The 15,771-nt window shown below is 40.1% G+C and overlaps 1 protein-coding gene across 1 annotated transcript in view; it reads left to right on the forward strand.

Annotated features, from left to right (window-relative positions):
* Nucleotides 1-390: 390 nt before the first annotated feature.
* The window catches only part of PTPRM (protein tyrosine phosphatase receptor type M), a gene marked incomplete at both ends in the record, with an annotated part of 469,357 nt that continues 453,976 nt past the window's right edge, over nucleotides 391-15,771 (forward strand). The window contains one exon of the mRNA XM_080338550.1: nucleotides 391-463. Within this exon, the coding sequence (XP_080194676.1) occupies nucleotides 391-463 (73 nt within the window). The remainder of the gene's footprint in view (nucleotides 464-15,771) is intronic.

The following is a 15,771-nucleotide window of genomic DNA, read 5'->3' on the forward strand; positions in this document are numbered from 1 at the left end:
AGGGAGCCGAGCTGAACCGGGACTAACGGCGGCGCCGGGCGAAGAGAATCCGGGATTAAGGGTGTCCCGTCCCCACCCCCGAGTACCGGGGGAGGCGGAAGGCGTGGGGCGTCCGAGCGGGGAGGCGGTGCGGACCCTGGGGCGAGAGCAGCGGTGCGGCCGGAGGAAGGCAGGCAGCAGCCCCCGGACACTTCGCACCCCTTGCCTCTAGAAGCGAAGCGAAGAGAAGGCGAGGACGGGAAAACAGCCTGCGGGGCACCAGGTGGGGGAGTCCGGCTCCCCCCTCCCTGCCTGCCTGCCCCACTGACTGGAGGGGGGCGAAAGGGGCGCCTCCTACTTTGGCAAACACTTTGGCACTTTGCTGGATCCGGAGCAGGAAGGGGTGGAAATATGGGGAAAGTTGGAACTTGCCTGGTTACTTTGGCCGGACTTTTGCTGGCGGCGGGAGCGCAGACGTTCACAGGTAAGGAGTCGCCTCGCCTGCCCCGGGGTCGGGCAGCCCTCCCGCTGGCGGGGGCGGCGGAGGGGAAGGGCTGCGATTTCGGAGTCGGTTGGGTTTTGGTTTAGATTTGGGTTTTTTTTCTCTCCCCGTCCCTCTGGCGGGGCTGACACTTGGGAGCCGGTGCGTACATGGTGTGTGTGTGGGGGAAAGTGTCCGGAGGAGGTGGCGGCGGTGCCGGGATGCCCTTAGGTTTTCGCCTCTGTGCCCCGACGGGCGCTGAGGCGAAGGGCGAGAGGCTGGCGGGGCTCGGGCAGCCGGAGGGCAGGGCTGGACGGACGGGCGGCCGTGACTCGGCTTCCCTCCGGCGTTTCTCCGCCGTCAACTTCCCGAAAGTTTCCCTCTGCCCCGGCGCGGGAGGCGGAGGGGCGAGGTGAGCCGCCGCCGGGGCCCCGGGGACGGAGCTGGCGACGGGGGAAGGAGAACTTGCGGTGCCCCCCGGAGGGTCCCCCGCCGCCCTGTCCGCCGGTTCCTTCTCGCTCGGCCCCGGAGCTCCCCGCGTTTCGCGCTGCCCGTAGGTGCGGCTGTGAGATGCTGGCAGAGCCGGAGGTAAAGCCTTGGCCCCTCGTTTTCTGCAGCCCCCCAAAATCCTCACCTGGCAGGGCAGGGGCTGCCTGCGTCTGCGGGGTGTCAGGGTTCTCATCCCGTGAAGAAGTGCTCCATCAGCGGCGTTTCTCTGTTCCCTGAAGTCCTAGAGCTGCGTATGGTTATCTTGGTCTCCAGTCCTCTGCCTGCACCCCTGTCCTATTTATAAGTTGAAGAAACCCATAATTTTAGACAGAAATTTGGGTTGTGAAATAGTTCTGCGTGCTTCACTGTGAAGAGTAACTTCACATTTTTTTTGTTTGTTTGTTTTGTTCCTAACATGAAGTTAGTGCAACTGAAAGGCACGTTAAATTGAAGACAGCTGGTCTTAAGTTCATGCAAAGTATGTTTTGATCTGGTGGGAAGCAATAGTTTTGACTTTCCTTGTTGCTCAGGCTGCAGAATAGTTTATATTGTGTACATTACATGTTACTTCTATGCAGCACTGTAGCTAAAGCAAGTTTTATGGATAGGAATTGGTGGTCTGTTCTTAAACGTTTTTAAAATTAAAAAATTCTGGTTTTACACTAGGTTTCAGGGACTTTTTGTATATGCAGCTGTGTTTCCCCTAATTTCTCGCCAGCATTTTTATTGCAGATGAGACAGAAGATCCCTGAGCAGAAAAATGTTTTGTACTGAGGTGATATATAACAATGATGAAATCTTTTCCATACAGTCATGTTAGGATGAAGCTATGCTCTGTAGTGAATTATGGAGCTGAACTCATGTATATTAGTCCTATAACTCATTAATATTGGAAGTCTAGTGTCCAGACTTCAGTGAGAGCTCTCTCTTTGTTAAGATAAATCCACAACTCATTGCTGACCTGGGTGAACTGTCTTACTTCTTGCCTAAAGTTAAGCTGGGGCAACTCTTATTCTCCTGGATGTTTAAATGATGTGTGTGTGCGATATGCTGATACTCTTATTAGGGACAACATTTGAGTGCCATTCATTTTGCTGAAGAACAATCCCACATTAGTGTTAAATTTGTATCTGTTGTATTCATTTCATTGCTGCATGCTGTGGAAAGAGCTGCAATATAAAACACAAACCGTTCAGAAATGACCTGTGCAGACTGTTATTCAAAAGGTGTGATTCCAACCCTTCCTAAGTCCAGAATAACAGAGGCTGCAATTTACAAACTTCAGTGAAATTGCGAAGAATGTCACGGGATGCAGAATCTGTCCGGCTTTCACCCTGTGTATGCATATGTGCATGTATGTTAAATATTGATTGTAAAGATTATTTGTGAAGATGTGCGTACAGAATTTTTTTTAATATTGATTCTGGGCACTTGGAACAAAATGATGAAATTTCCGTTTTTGTACTTCACCATTTGAAGTGCGTGCCTAGGAGTCATTTTTGCTTGAGGGGAAAAATTGCTGTTGCTTTTGTTGAAAGCTTGATGCATCCGTTTCACAGAAATTAGCTTACAGAAAAATCTGTCCTTGAGTTGGATAGTTATCTTTTGTAATAGCTGTTCCTTGTTGCAGATGGGAGTTCTATGACTAACTAACCTATAAAAAGTTTAAAAACAAACAAAGGAGAAAGAAACAAAACCAACTCCACACATGTTCTGAGCAAAAAATAGCAGTGGGTGAGTTAGGTAATCTTTGGCATTTATAGTTCCATTTTTATTTTTACCCTTTTCTAAAATGACTGATTTATTTTACAGACATTGGTTCTAACATTACCATCAGCTATTGTTTTATTTGAGTGTCTTATTTAGAAAATAATCTTACTGAAAGATCAGATCTTGGCTTTTTAAGGCCTGGAAGCTTTCAAGTAATCTTTTGAAAGCAGCTTAACAGTTAATAACAATGAGATATTTCTCCGAGTCCTTAACTACAGAATCTAAAATTCAGGATTCATCAGTTCAAGAAGCAAATTGTTTCCAGAATTTGAGTTTAAGAGATCTTACTAAAAACATTGTCCTAAACGGACGATGCTGCTTAAGTGTTTTTTGTTTTAAGTATCTGGGATCTTTCTGCAAGAGTAGTTTTTTTGTTTATTTTAATTTGTTTTAGTTTCTTTATGAGAAACTAGCACACCTAATTAAGCTGGTTTTTGTTTATAATTTTAACATAAATGTTATTAAGTGGGCACATGCAAACACTGGATGCTGCCATTACAGAAGTTCCTGAAACGAGGTGTTCCTGCCCTAGGAAATGCCATCTAACTCCACCGCGTTCCTTCTTCCATCTCCATGGTAGATCATTCAGGCCAGGGAAAGCAATCCGCTCCTGTAAGGGATTTAGGTCAAACATAGACATGTGGAGAGTTAGAAAGGGCATTTTAAGTTTTAGTTTTTCTCTGAGAAGGGATGAAACCTATTGCGGTGAAAGAGATGTGTGTGGATGGACGGACTGACTAAAAGTGCTTGTAGGAAGCCATTCATAGGGAGCTTTGCACCCGGACTAGTGGCAATTATGAGAAGAACAGGAGGAAAAGTGCTGTACAAAAATTGAAAATTACTCTTCTAGTGACTAGTAAAGGTTTTATACAGAGAATACTAGTCCTCAAGCTGCTTCATAGACTAAAAATACAAAAACTAGAGTTCTGAATAGATGTTGTGCCTTGTATTCATCTATTTCATTTTTGGATGTAGGCACGCTAAAAACAAGAATTGCATTTTCCAAAAACAGATGTAAGGAAGAAGTTTGACATGCTGAAGTTGAAACTTACTGTGATGATGTTGACGTTTGGCAACTGCAGAGAGGGAAGATAAAAGAAAGAATATAGGTTAAGTCTTCATAGGTCCTATCAAAGCTGAAATGAAGCTCCTGGCGATCGGAGCAATGTATAGAAAATAAAAAGTTTCTGGTATAATTAACTGTGTTAAAGAGATTTCTCAGAGTATTCAGGATCTTTGTTTGGAAGCCTTTAATAGCTGTTCTGATCATCTGACCAGCAAGGAGCTCTAAGTGTGGTTGTATCTCATTTTAACATATTCTGCTTTTGCACGCATTGCTTATCCCACCTGCTTTCCCTCCTCTCCTCCCACCCAAAAAGTCCATACTCCTGCACATATACCAGTGAAAATGCAGCTGTATTAGTGGCCGACACAGCTGTCAGCTTATCAACAAAACTATTCCAGTTAAAGTTCATAGCACGGACTAGGCCTTATTAAAGAGTGAGAGCTGTGAGGGAATATTCTCAAACCAAACTTCTTGCTTTCACATGAACAGGTGAATGACTTGTGTTTTACGCCTGAGAGTATTCATATTTAGAATAGTCCAGGAAAATAATGGAAGCATGTTGAAGAATCAGCTTTTAGGTATGTCTTTAAAAAAAAAATAAAAATTGTCAGTTAGATGCACTAAATCTTGTGTTCCCCTGTAAACTGGCATGTACTTCAGAATGCTTCAGGTGAAATTGAGAGTCTGGGCTTTCCAAGTGGCACAGTTTGCCAAAAAAGAAACTGTGTGGTGGGTATGTGGATTGAATTTTTAAATTTATTTTATTTAGCTATTCTGGCCTTGCTCTGGTGTGAAAAGTTAGTAATGAAACCTCATCAGAAATTAAAAATAAATCGTACAAAAATATTGCAAGGGTGTATTAACACGGGGCAGGGGGGAGTGGGAAAAATCCTGTGATGTCTACTTGGTCTCACGATTTAGCAGTCATCAGAATCCATGAGGAAAACAAATCACAGTGTCCTGAAACAATATAGCGGCATGTAATTTATGAAAAAAATAATATATTTAGTGCTCATAGAAGTTGCTAGATAGACAGATAGAGAGACAAATGCTCAGGCAAATCACAAAACATGTTAGGATGGAGCAAGTAAGCTTCTAAACTCCACCTTGCTAATGTCATCTGGATGTGACCTGAAAAAATGTGGAGGATGTTTATTTTTGATGTGCGCTCGCTTGTACACACAGATGGCCAGCGAACATGTCAAACAGCCCAGTTGCAAGTGGCCAGGTCAGTTTTACACATCACTGCTGAGATGATCAGTTCAGTTTGTGTCGTCGGATCCAGCAAGGGGAAGATGAGAAGTGTGGACTTGATAGTCCAGCGATGTTGGGGGGTCAGGACCTGGGAACCGGTCCTGTGTTTCACATGTTGCAGCTTTATGCTAAAGGCAGAGCCTTTTTGGGAGGGTGTTTAAAGCTTGTTAGTATCACTGTCACACACCTATTTGTGGTCGCTACATCACTAGGTTTTAAAGGTGTTTCCACAGAAAATGACTGGCACCTTGGAGCCTTTCAGCTTACACGTACGGCACTTATGTAAGGAAATAGTTCTGAAAATTTTCCCAGGTACACATTGTTTGTTGATTGATGTCTGAAGGCAGATGAATTACCTTACATCTGCTCAGTTTCTCTAGGAAAACCTGAGAGTGCTCTTAATTTCATTTGATTGTTTCATTTGATTTTGCTGATAACTTCCAGATTCGTATTTCTGATTTGATATGTAATGTTATCAACATATTAAAAAGGATTTCAGGAAAACAAAACCAGTTTGTAGCATGTGGTCGTATGTTTATAAAGAAAGAAAAAAAAGGCAATAAATTTTACTGTCTCGCTTTATTCACCCCACGACGTTCACATACTTCTTGCAGATTTTTTGCAGCGTCTTCATGAGTTCTGCCTGCTGTGATCTGCTGCTGATCACTAGGTGTAGCTGCATCTCTAAATCCACTTCTCTCTAAACTGGGCTTTATTGAGAATGTAGGTGTGTTTGGAGCTGGGGAGGTGTGAAAATATATGATGGATTTTTGTGACCTAGAGAAATTTAATCTATTGGTGGCTTGTTTGCACCGGTTTGATTATAATACAAATGAACTTTTGATTACTTTGAAAAAGGCTGATTTCAGTATCAGTGTTAGTATTCAACAGAAGGATGAACGAATGCTCTAATACAATAAAATTACATTAAAAAGTGCATGAAATTACAAAGAAGTTATTAATACTTTCCTACTGTTTTAAATGCAAGCGTAATTGCGATAGAGATCAGATAAGGCCATATCTTAACCATCTTGATTGATCCTTGTCTTAAATAAAAACTTAAGTGTATGTCTTCTTAGAACCTATTAAGAAGCTTTCTATTCCATTCAAAATAAGTATTTTTAGAAATGATGTTACTGTCAGTGGAATTCTGCACTGATTTTGGAATAATGTCTTGTTTTGGTTTTTAAGCCATGTGACTTACATTAATGTTACGAGGAGGTACAGATGCTAGGTCTCCCATATATGCTTTAAAAATGAAGGAAAGATATTTTTGTGCCCAGATTTCTGAGAATAATAGCAGTAAAAGTAAAGGTGTATTTATGCCTCTAAAAAAGATGCCCAGGAGCTGCAGGGAATGGGAAAATATCTCAGGCAGAAGCATCTGACTCCACAGTGACCCTTTGCCACATAAGTAGCAACAGTAGGAAATAAAGTAATGACCACGTTTGTTTGGACAAAACCAGGGCAGTATCAGCAGGGAAGAGTTCTGAAAACAGGTTAGAATGAGGGTGTTTGGGGGGAAAGGTGGGAAGCCAGGCATAACTAACATTTTCTGGAAGTGTAAGAGATGAACCTTGCTGGAAGAGATGTTCTATAAAAAAAAGCTAAAGTCCTAAAAGAGCTTAATTACATCTGGAAAACATAAATGGGCTTATGATTATTCGCATGTCCTTATTTTTGTCATCTTAGTTTTGAATATGTTTATCTTTAATAATATATTCAAGTCTCGAATGTGTCTTCTGACAGCTTTACATAGCAATAGTTGATTATCCTTACACATATGATTAAGTGTAATGACGTTAATTAGTTTTAATTTTTTTTCTGTGGAATGGTGTAAAACCAACATTTTGCTTGGTTATGAGTATGTTTTGGTCCTCCCCCCCACCCCAATCTGCCCTGATTTAGAGAGCAGTAATTTTTTGTTACAGTAGGGTTTTTTGAGGGGTAGATTTGCTACTTTTTTTCCCGTCTTCTTTTATGTGTGTTGTGTTTTTGTTGTTTTTTCTTGGTTTGTTTGTGTTGTTTGTTTGTTTGTTTGTTTGTTTTTAAATCTTCAGTGTTAAGCTATTATAAATACCTTTTACACACTTTTGTTAATCATAAGAAATTATTTTGCTCTGGAATAAGTAACAGCTAATTACCTCTTTCATTACTTCAGCTCTTCATCTTCTAGTAGAATGAAATAGAGCATCACATGCTTTTATTGGAGCAGGGTAGGTTTGTGTGGTGGGTTTGTTTTTTGTTTGTTTGTTTGTTTGTTAGGTTTATGGCACAGTTATTTTGGGGAAGTTTTCAGAAGGATCATGCTTTATTGCCTTGAATCCTATTGCCTTTTCTATCCCTAACTCTAAAATCATATCTTGTTTAGACTTCTAATTTTTGCAGCTAACGTGCCAGATAAAATACTTTCGTTTGCAGCCCTTTGTTTTAATTGTGTGGTGCAAAAAATGCAGGCTGATTAGATGGAAAAACTGTTTAGTTGTGCTGATGAGATTCTAACATAAGATTGAGGAGGATATTATAGGAGTTCCTTTGCACCTTCAGGTGGATGGATAGTAGACCAATAATGACTTGAGATTTTCGTAATGAAGTTGTTCTTACAGGTACATGAATAGAGGGCCTTTTCGCTTTTGGTTTTCTGGGTGAATATAGACTAGATGGAGTAATTTCCATCCACGACCTGTTCACTTTTATACTTGTATATATGCTTGTAATCTATGCACTAGTTTGTATGTCTGTGTCTTAAGAAGTTGAGTTATTACCTCCCAGCAGACTTCAGCATTTTTTATGGTGTACTCATATCAGAGGTGGTTGCAGGGGAGGTGTACTTTTTTTTCCCTCTCGATCTGTTCCCTCTAAGGTCAAACAGTTCCTTGTTTTGGGAACTGATGTTTAGTAATTCTACTATGGCTGATACAGTAATTTATGACCAAAAGGTGGTCATCTACATGCACATCTTGAAGTTTTGGTTATCAAGTCTACATAGTTTCTGAGGGTATGTAGAGAAAAAAGAATATTACCAGGTTATATCCGAAGCAGTGGCTGAGCTTTCCTCAAGAGTTTCCCATTGTCCTCTACATGCATAGAAGCTCCCGTTCATCTCACTTCTGCTTTTTTCACGTTCGTGGCTTTTGACTGCTTTAGCAAACAGTTCAGCCAACAGTTGAAAACAAATATGAAAGTCAGTCGCCATCTCAGTGAACTGTGTGAGGCCCCAGATCGGATGTAACAACTCTGTAGTTGTTTGGTGTAGTTGCTCTCTCTTCTTATGTGATTGGTATATTTGTTTTGTTTGGGAAAAAAAAATCAAACCAAAACATTATTACCTATTCCTTCTTCCATCCTTCTATTAAATAAAATTGCTGTGAGAAGTCTGACATTTCCCAACAACTCTATGGCCTGTTCAAAGTGTGCTCCCAGTCTTGGTAGAAAATTGCGAGGAAATGTATTTGTTTCAGGGTTTGACACTGTTTGCAAGTCTGTATAGGAATATATATAATTTGTTATAGTCACTATGATGTTTTGATCAACCAGAATAATTCAGGATCAACAATGTTCTGATGATTACAATTTTTAGAAGTTATTACTACTTTGATAGTGTTAGATCTCTTTTACTTAACTGTTCTAAGACACATCATAATCTTAATGAGGAAATTATCTCTCAGTGGAACTTTCTGAACCTGGAGATTTTTCAGGTTCCGCGTTGGGATGACGTAGCCTGACATGAATCATACCACTGGTGCACAGCGTGAAAAAGACAGATATATATTTTATCTCCTGTTGTGATCATCAGTTGCTCTGTGATCAGAACTCCTGCGTAGGTGTGGGAGACCCAGATTTAGGTCTATGATCTGGCATTCGACTGTGGCATGGGTGAGGATCTTCATGATCAGGCTTTTCTGTTCTTTTTGTGGGCTTCTTTGTTTAGTTTTGACTAGTAGGATTTTTTAAATTTAATTTTATTTTTTTTTTGTACATTTGAGAAATTCGCTAAATTTCCATTACAAAATAAAAGGGGAAAAAAGGTGACAATTCAGAACATCCCAACATATTTAGAGAAAATCTACAGTAGTTACTTGTCACCAGCTGTAACTGCAGTTTTCTCTAGAAACTGCACAATGTGCTTGAATACTGTCACATGTTTAGGACATAGAGACAATTGTGGACATTTCGAAGAGCCATGGAGTAGTTATTCTGTTAATGACTGAGAAGTCCTATAGCCTTTCTTCCTTTAATGTTACCTTTTCTGAATTCTGCAGAGTTGATGAAGATTATTTTACAAAGCACTGCATTCAACACTTTAATATGAGCACTTTACGTAACACATGACTAAAGCTGTTTTTAACTTCTGCAGAGACAGCTACTAATGGAGTAATTTCTTAGTTGCATGAGAAAAATTGTTGTGCTGTTGATAACTTTAAGGCACTGTGCAGTTGATGCCCTCTTTACTGTATCTGAGAGCTGTCATCTTGATTCAGCTTTAGCTCAGGAGAACACATATGCAGCTTTCTAAATATGAACGCAGCCTTTTGGGGTTAGGTCTGTGAGTGTCACGGGAAACCAACAAAACCAAAACACGATTAAAGTTAATATTTATTTAAAACCTTGGAGGTTGAAGATGGGAAATGGAAGCCTGTATATTGCCCAACATTACTACCTTCTGTTTATAGTGACAGCAAAGCACATGGATTGAAGACCACATATAAAGTTCATGAGGTGTGTTTTATTTATTTTTACTTTAAGATTTGTTAGGATTGTATACATAAATTTAGGCTAGTAAGAGTGACTTAGCCTAGCATTTTCATTTGGGGAATTTGGAAAACACTGGAGTTTGACTGCTTAATTTATTTGAGTGTTTGAGACAAGCACACACCCTGTAGAACAAATAGGCATTGAAATTATGTAGGGCTCAGGAGCCCAAGACAAGTTAAAATATACTCTTGACAAATAAAGAGCTGGCCTCTGCAGCAGCAGACATGGATTGGGGTTTTCAAACGAGTCTTGCGGAAGCTTCAGAGCTGCATCTTTACGTGTACAATTGCTTAACAAAAGGTCAGTTTGTCAACTAGAATCTGTTACGTCTTTGCATCCTGAATATTGGGGAGTTAAATGTTACCCCCATTAAAAACTTTACACAACCACAAAAAGGTGTGAACTTAAAAAAACCCCTCAAAGTGCTCTTCATGTTGTAGCCCAGTATCTAGCATAAGATTATCCATGCAGGCAGACAATGTGGAAATAATCCCTTAAGAATAATATTCCTCAGCTGCTTCTGTTTGGTTTTCAGCCACAGAGGAACATACTGCTGCGCTTGTGTGTTGATTCACTGGCAGACCCATTACTCAATGTGCACTTCAGCATCATTCACCTGCACCTTCCTATGTCATATGGTGGACTTGGGAGTCTTGAAGTGCAGATAGTAATTCTGAGTTGGGAGTAAGGGTGAAGCCTGGGATATGTTCAGACTGAGAAGTTCAGATAAAGACTTGTCTGGACTTGGTCTAATTGTATTGCCAAGATTGCTTCAAGGGTAATTAAGGAACAAAAATTGTGCATGTGTTGTCTGCTACATTTGAAATTCTTTCTCTGAGTTCTACAGAGAAACAGATACAGTCTTTTGAAGTCTAAATTCTTATTTTGGAAGATACCCGTTAAGACTTTGTGACAAATGGAAACAGAAAGAAGCTGTGGACTCATTCTGGCATCAGCCAGAAACTACTTTGGAGGATTTTGTTACATGCGACAGGTTGCAATTCAGGCTGCAACATGGAACCTTGTGTTGAAGAGTTATTGCTTGGCTACCGGTTCTGTTGTGTTCATTGCAAAAACGGAGTCAGTTTCTGATGTGTAGCCCAAACACAAAGACTTTGTAATGAAAACTGTCCGTAATTTTTAACATCTCAGTTTCAAAATGAATGTAAATTTGCAGCTTCCTGAATTGGTCCACAGCAAATGTGCCTCAGTGAAATAGTATCTGACAGGCTTGTTTGCTTCAAATCAGTGCTGGTAGTGGGTGGATCACAGGAATTTTGCAAACCACAGTTTGGGAACCACTGACTCGCTGTGAGTGAGAAATAGCACTTTTCCAGAGCTGGCTCTGTTAAAGTTCTCACAAACTGCAGTGTCATGCTAGATTTGCAGCAGTGAAAAATTAATTCTGGCTTGTATGCCAGAATTAGATGATGTATATTTCTGGACCTTTGGGAGCAGAATTGCAAAAAAAAAAAATCAGATCTGTATGCTTGGAACTGGCATTGTGCAAATATGTGACATTCACCAGCAGTCCCATTCACATGATTTCAGTGCTTTGACTCTACACAGTGGTCTAGCAATAAAAGAAAGAATTGGCCAATTATAGTAATCTGCTAGAGCTGTGTACTCTGGAATTTTGTGCAGAGGAAGAGGGAGGGTTCTTACATGCTCTCAGTTCCGTCTAAAATTGCACTTTAGTACCATCTATTCCACAGCAAATAACATAGGTATTTAACAAAGCTGTTAACCACCGGCTGCCTTTAAGAATATGTTGGTTACCTGCCACCTCCTGTGCTCTCTCCACCTTCTTTTGTCTGTTCATGTCTGCTCCTCGTCACCATGTTCCACAAATAATTTGTTCCTTCCCCTGCCACCTCCGTCCCTTGGGCAGCTGTGGCTGAGCTGAGACTGGGCTGATGAGGATGTCCTGTGGTGCCAGGGGCCACTCTGTTGCCCTCATGGTTTGGAGATCTATGTACACATTTTGGGAAAGCTCCAGAGCATCTGGGAGAACTATGACAGAAGCTTGGGGATACAATTCATGACTGAGTAGTATTCATAGCCATAACAAATTTGTTGTGGGTTTTTTTGTTTGTTTGTTTTGTTTTTGAGACAAATTAGGTCAAAACAGTCCCATACACGTGTTAGCACACGTGCCAGCAAAGCATATTCTTATGAGTAAGTACTGTAAGTGAGTAAGTTTAAGTCTTACTTTGCACTGAGTGCAGTCACACTGAATGCTTGATAGAACAGCAGGCAGTGCTAGTGGAGAATCAGATACTGTGGCCAGATCTAGATTTTAGACCAGATGGACGTTATTCATAATATTATCTGGGTGTGAAGAGTTTTTACTGGAGTGTGAAGTAAACTGATAAAGATTTTTGTTTGTTTGTTTGCTTTTCAAGCTAAAAATAATTAGTAATACTGGCACTATTTATACAAACACAAACTCAAAACATAAAGGTGAATGCAGTCTGTTTGGGACATACTATGAAAATAATTACAAAAAGCTCCTCCTGTTGACATAATAATTGCAAGTAAATCAGGTGTTAAATCAAGTCAGCATGAACACACTAATATCAGCATTTTTGTGGAAATGTAGTTACAACTTTCTAGGAATAGGAACAGCACTTTTCAGATACAGCAATTTAACTTTTAGTTCCTTGGTAATAAGTATTTTTTTACCCACTCAGCCTGCCTCTGAAAATTCATCTGGAATTATTTTCTGTGTGGACAAAGTGCCATTAAGTAGTATGCTAGAGGTATGAGCTCTTTTCTAAATCTTTTGAGCACTGTTTATGGGGAGATGATAATGCAGAATATTTTATTACATCTACTTTGCTTCTTAATAGATTCAGAACAAAAGTTGTATGCAAAGATTTGGAAAATAGTTGCTTTTTATTCAAATCCTGCAGTTAAGTGTTTTATAATATCCATACCTTGGGTAAACCTGTGGTTTGTCCATGTTGACATGTTAATTTTGACCCTTGTTTTTGTGTGCACTTCTAATGCATTTAAATGCATATGCAGTGTATTCTGTTCTACCAGTACATATTTTGACCAGTTAAAATTGTACTTTAAGATGAATTTGAAAGTTTGCACTCTGTACTTACTGTGCAAATTATTAACATCGTTCCTACTAATGAAAGTTCAATATATGAGCAGGATGCTGGTCACGCTCACAGCATCTGTGCAATGCAATATATGTTCTCTTGTGCAGAAGCTGACGTAGTCTGTTAAAGGATTCAAGTTCTCCCATCCGTATTGAGAGCAGAAGATTCCTTCTTAATCCTCATATGGCTGATGTCTCTGCTGGAGTGTTAATAGATAGTCTAATTTGTGAGCTAAATTACTAATTGTATTATGAGTCTAAACCTTATTAAGCCTTTTGTGTAGAATTAGATCACAGAGCTTTGGGAAGATGAATACTGGTTGGGTTCTGTCTCCTCTAATGACAGGAGCAAATGTTACTGGCATCTTTTCTTCAGAGCTGCGTAGTTCCGAGACGGCAACTGATTTCTTTTGCTGCCTTCTACAGTATTGACAGAATATGAAATTTGGAAAGCAGGGTGACTCTGAGAGTGGGTGAGGATTTCCAAGTGGCATCTCAGTGACCTGAAAGCAGTGAGATTCTGTGTTTAGCTGAGGTGGGGCTGTGATTTGGAATACAAAAGGGTTACTCTCATCTTGTATACATACATACACTGTGCGGAGGTTCAGCTACATGGGAATTGTTGAATTTGTGCAAAAGCTTTAAAATGGCTGCAGTTGTGTAGCAGGATAATGAGTTTGATAGAGGTATATTCCTGTGAGAAGTTCAGGTAGATGGACACTTCCACAAATTGCTAGAGTTAGATTTTTATTTCCGAAGATGTTTGACCCACCTGGAGATGGAGGATACTTCCCCTGTTGCTCAGCTGTGCTGTGAGATTTCATGAGCACTCCTCATCTGTTTTCTGTGCAAATCGAGCTGGGTCAACTGAGACTATTTTCTGAGGTGATTCATGCTCCTCACTCTTACTTTGCAATGGAGTCAGCCTGCTAATGCAGCCTGGTTGGAGATGTAGCTGATTGCCTGCGGTGGTGGATCAGTGATAAACAAACAAAGTGGGGCCTAATGGATTTTGACATCACTCGCAATAATTTTTTATGTTGATGTGGAAGATGGCTGTGAACTATTGCACCTTTGATACAGGAATGTTGCACCTATGGAAATTCATTTTCTTGAAGAGAAAATATTCATGGCTACTCCATACATTTCCTGTGTGTACATGAGATAGAATTACCATGGTATCAAGTTTTACTCTATACACAACAGCATTCTAAGCTGTTGTGCGAAACAGTTTGTATTTTACACTTGAAGCTATCAGGGCTGTATGTATTTAGTTGTTTGCTTTTTACTGTTGTAAATTAATGCTATTTGAAATGCATGGACAATAAATTAAAATAATAGGATACACAGATTGTGTCACATCATCTTATATTCTTAAAGAGCTTTTTCTATTTCTGCATCATGTCTAGTAATATACTTTGTAGAGCATATTGACAAAAAATTTGGTGTCTGTCCTGAGAGAAAAAATTCAGAGGCTTCTGCAAAGTTCTATTCCATGTGTACTGGTTCTCTCAACCTACATGCTGTATATTTATTATGTCACTTTGAGTTGAGCAGCCAGAAGTCATTGCCAAAAGCTAATTGTCTTCAGGTGTGTTTGTAGAAGCCTGTATTTTTTAGGGGTTTCTGTGTAGCTCCCGAAGTGATTATGATATCATGTTTTTTAAAGTGTTTTGTTAGGTGAGTAATTTTTAAGAGTTGTTGTACGTTTTAAAAAAAAAATAAAAATCTAGCATTTACTTATTCAAATGCAATGTATCTTGAGACCAAAGCTTAAGAGCATTATATTATAAATCTCTGCTGAAGGGGGGCAATCATGCTGAAACAGTTTACCTGCCTATCTTTTGGTAACAAATGCAACTTGTACTGGCTTAGGTCTGCAGATGAAATAACTTTGAGATCCAGGAATGACAGAACTTCCTGAAGAATTTTGCACACTTTGTCAGAGGTGTGGATAGGAATGTGATGATTGTACCAAATCAGGCTGCTCTGTCTGTAGAAGAGAATAATGCAGGTCATTGAGGCACATAGTTACTCAGGAGGGCTGAAGTGATGTTATAAACTTTACAGGCTTCACCTGATGTCCTGGGAGAGGCTAAAGCAATATGCTGTGGATGTATTTAAAAAAGGCAAGCGAATTACTGTGTGCCCATCCTGAGAGCTCTGGTCCGTTGTAAGAAAGGATTTCACAAACACCCCACACCCCTGGCCTTGCTTTCTGTCAGGTGAACCACTGGTGGATGTTTCCCAGGAAATTGGTTATGTTGGCTGTTTCCTTGTGTTGACACTGGTTTGTAGGCAGATGCTGTATCTGGTAGCTTAGGTATGTCTGAGCAGGAAAACACAGACTAGGCTGCCATGGCCCTCTATATCCACATCCCTGCCTACTTGCTGTCTTCTCCTCCATCTCTACCCTCTGTGCTTAAAAAGTACCTTATGAGGTGTATCTTTCTACTCTGATTTTTGTTAAATAATCTTGGTAATTTTCTTAGTCTGGCCTTGATTGGTTTTATTTATTTGTGGGATTTGATGGGTTTTGTTTTTTCACTTAGGATGAGAAGTGGTAACAGAACACCAGTAGCATTCCTGTGGTTATTTTCTTAGTGTAGGCCAGGTTCCCATAGAGAATGGGAAGAGCAAATCAGAAGGGTCAGCATTATTTCACATCACTATTAAGTACAAGTGTCCTTTACTGGAGGTAGTACAACAGAAAGCAGAACATTGAGTCATGCTCTGTATTGTTCGGGATGGTAGCATTGTGTATAACAGCTTCCTTTTCAACTGCAACTACCAATTTAAACACTTAAGTGACCTATGAATTCAATTTGGAGAACTTCTATGCTTGAATGTATAGTTATATCTCCT

Source organism: Nesoenas mayeri, assembly GCF_963082525.1.
Source record: "Nesoenas mayeri genome assembly, chromosome: 2".
Taxonomy (NCBI): Eukaryota; Metazoa; Chordata; class Aves; order Columbiformes; family Columbidae; genus Nesoenas; species Nesoenas mayeri.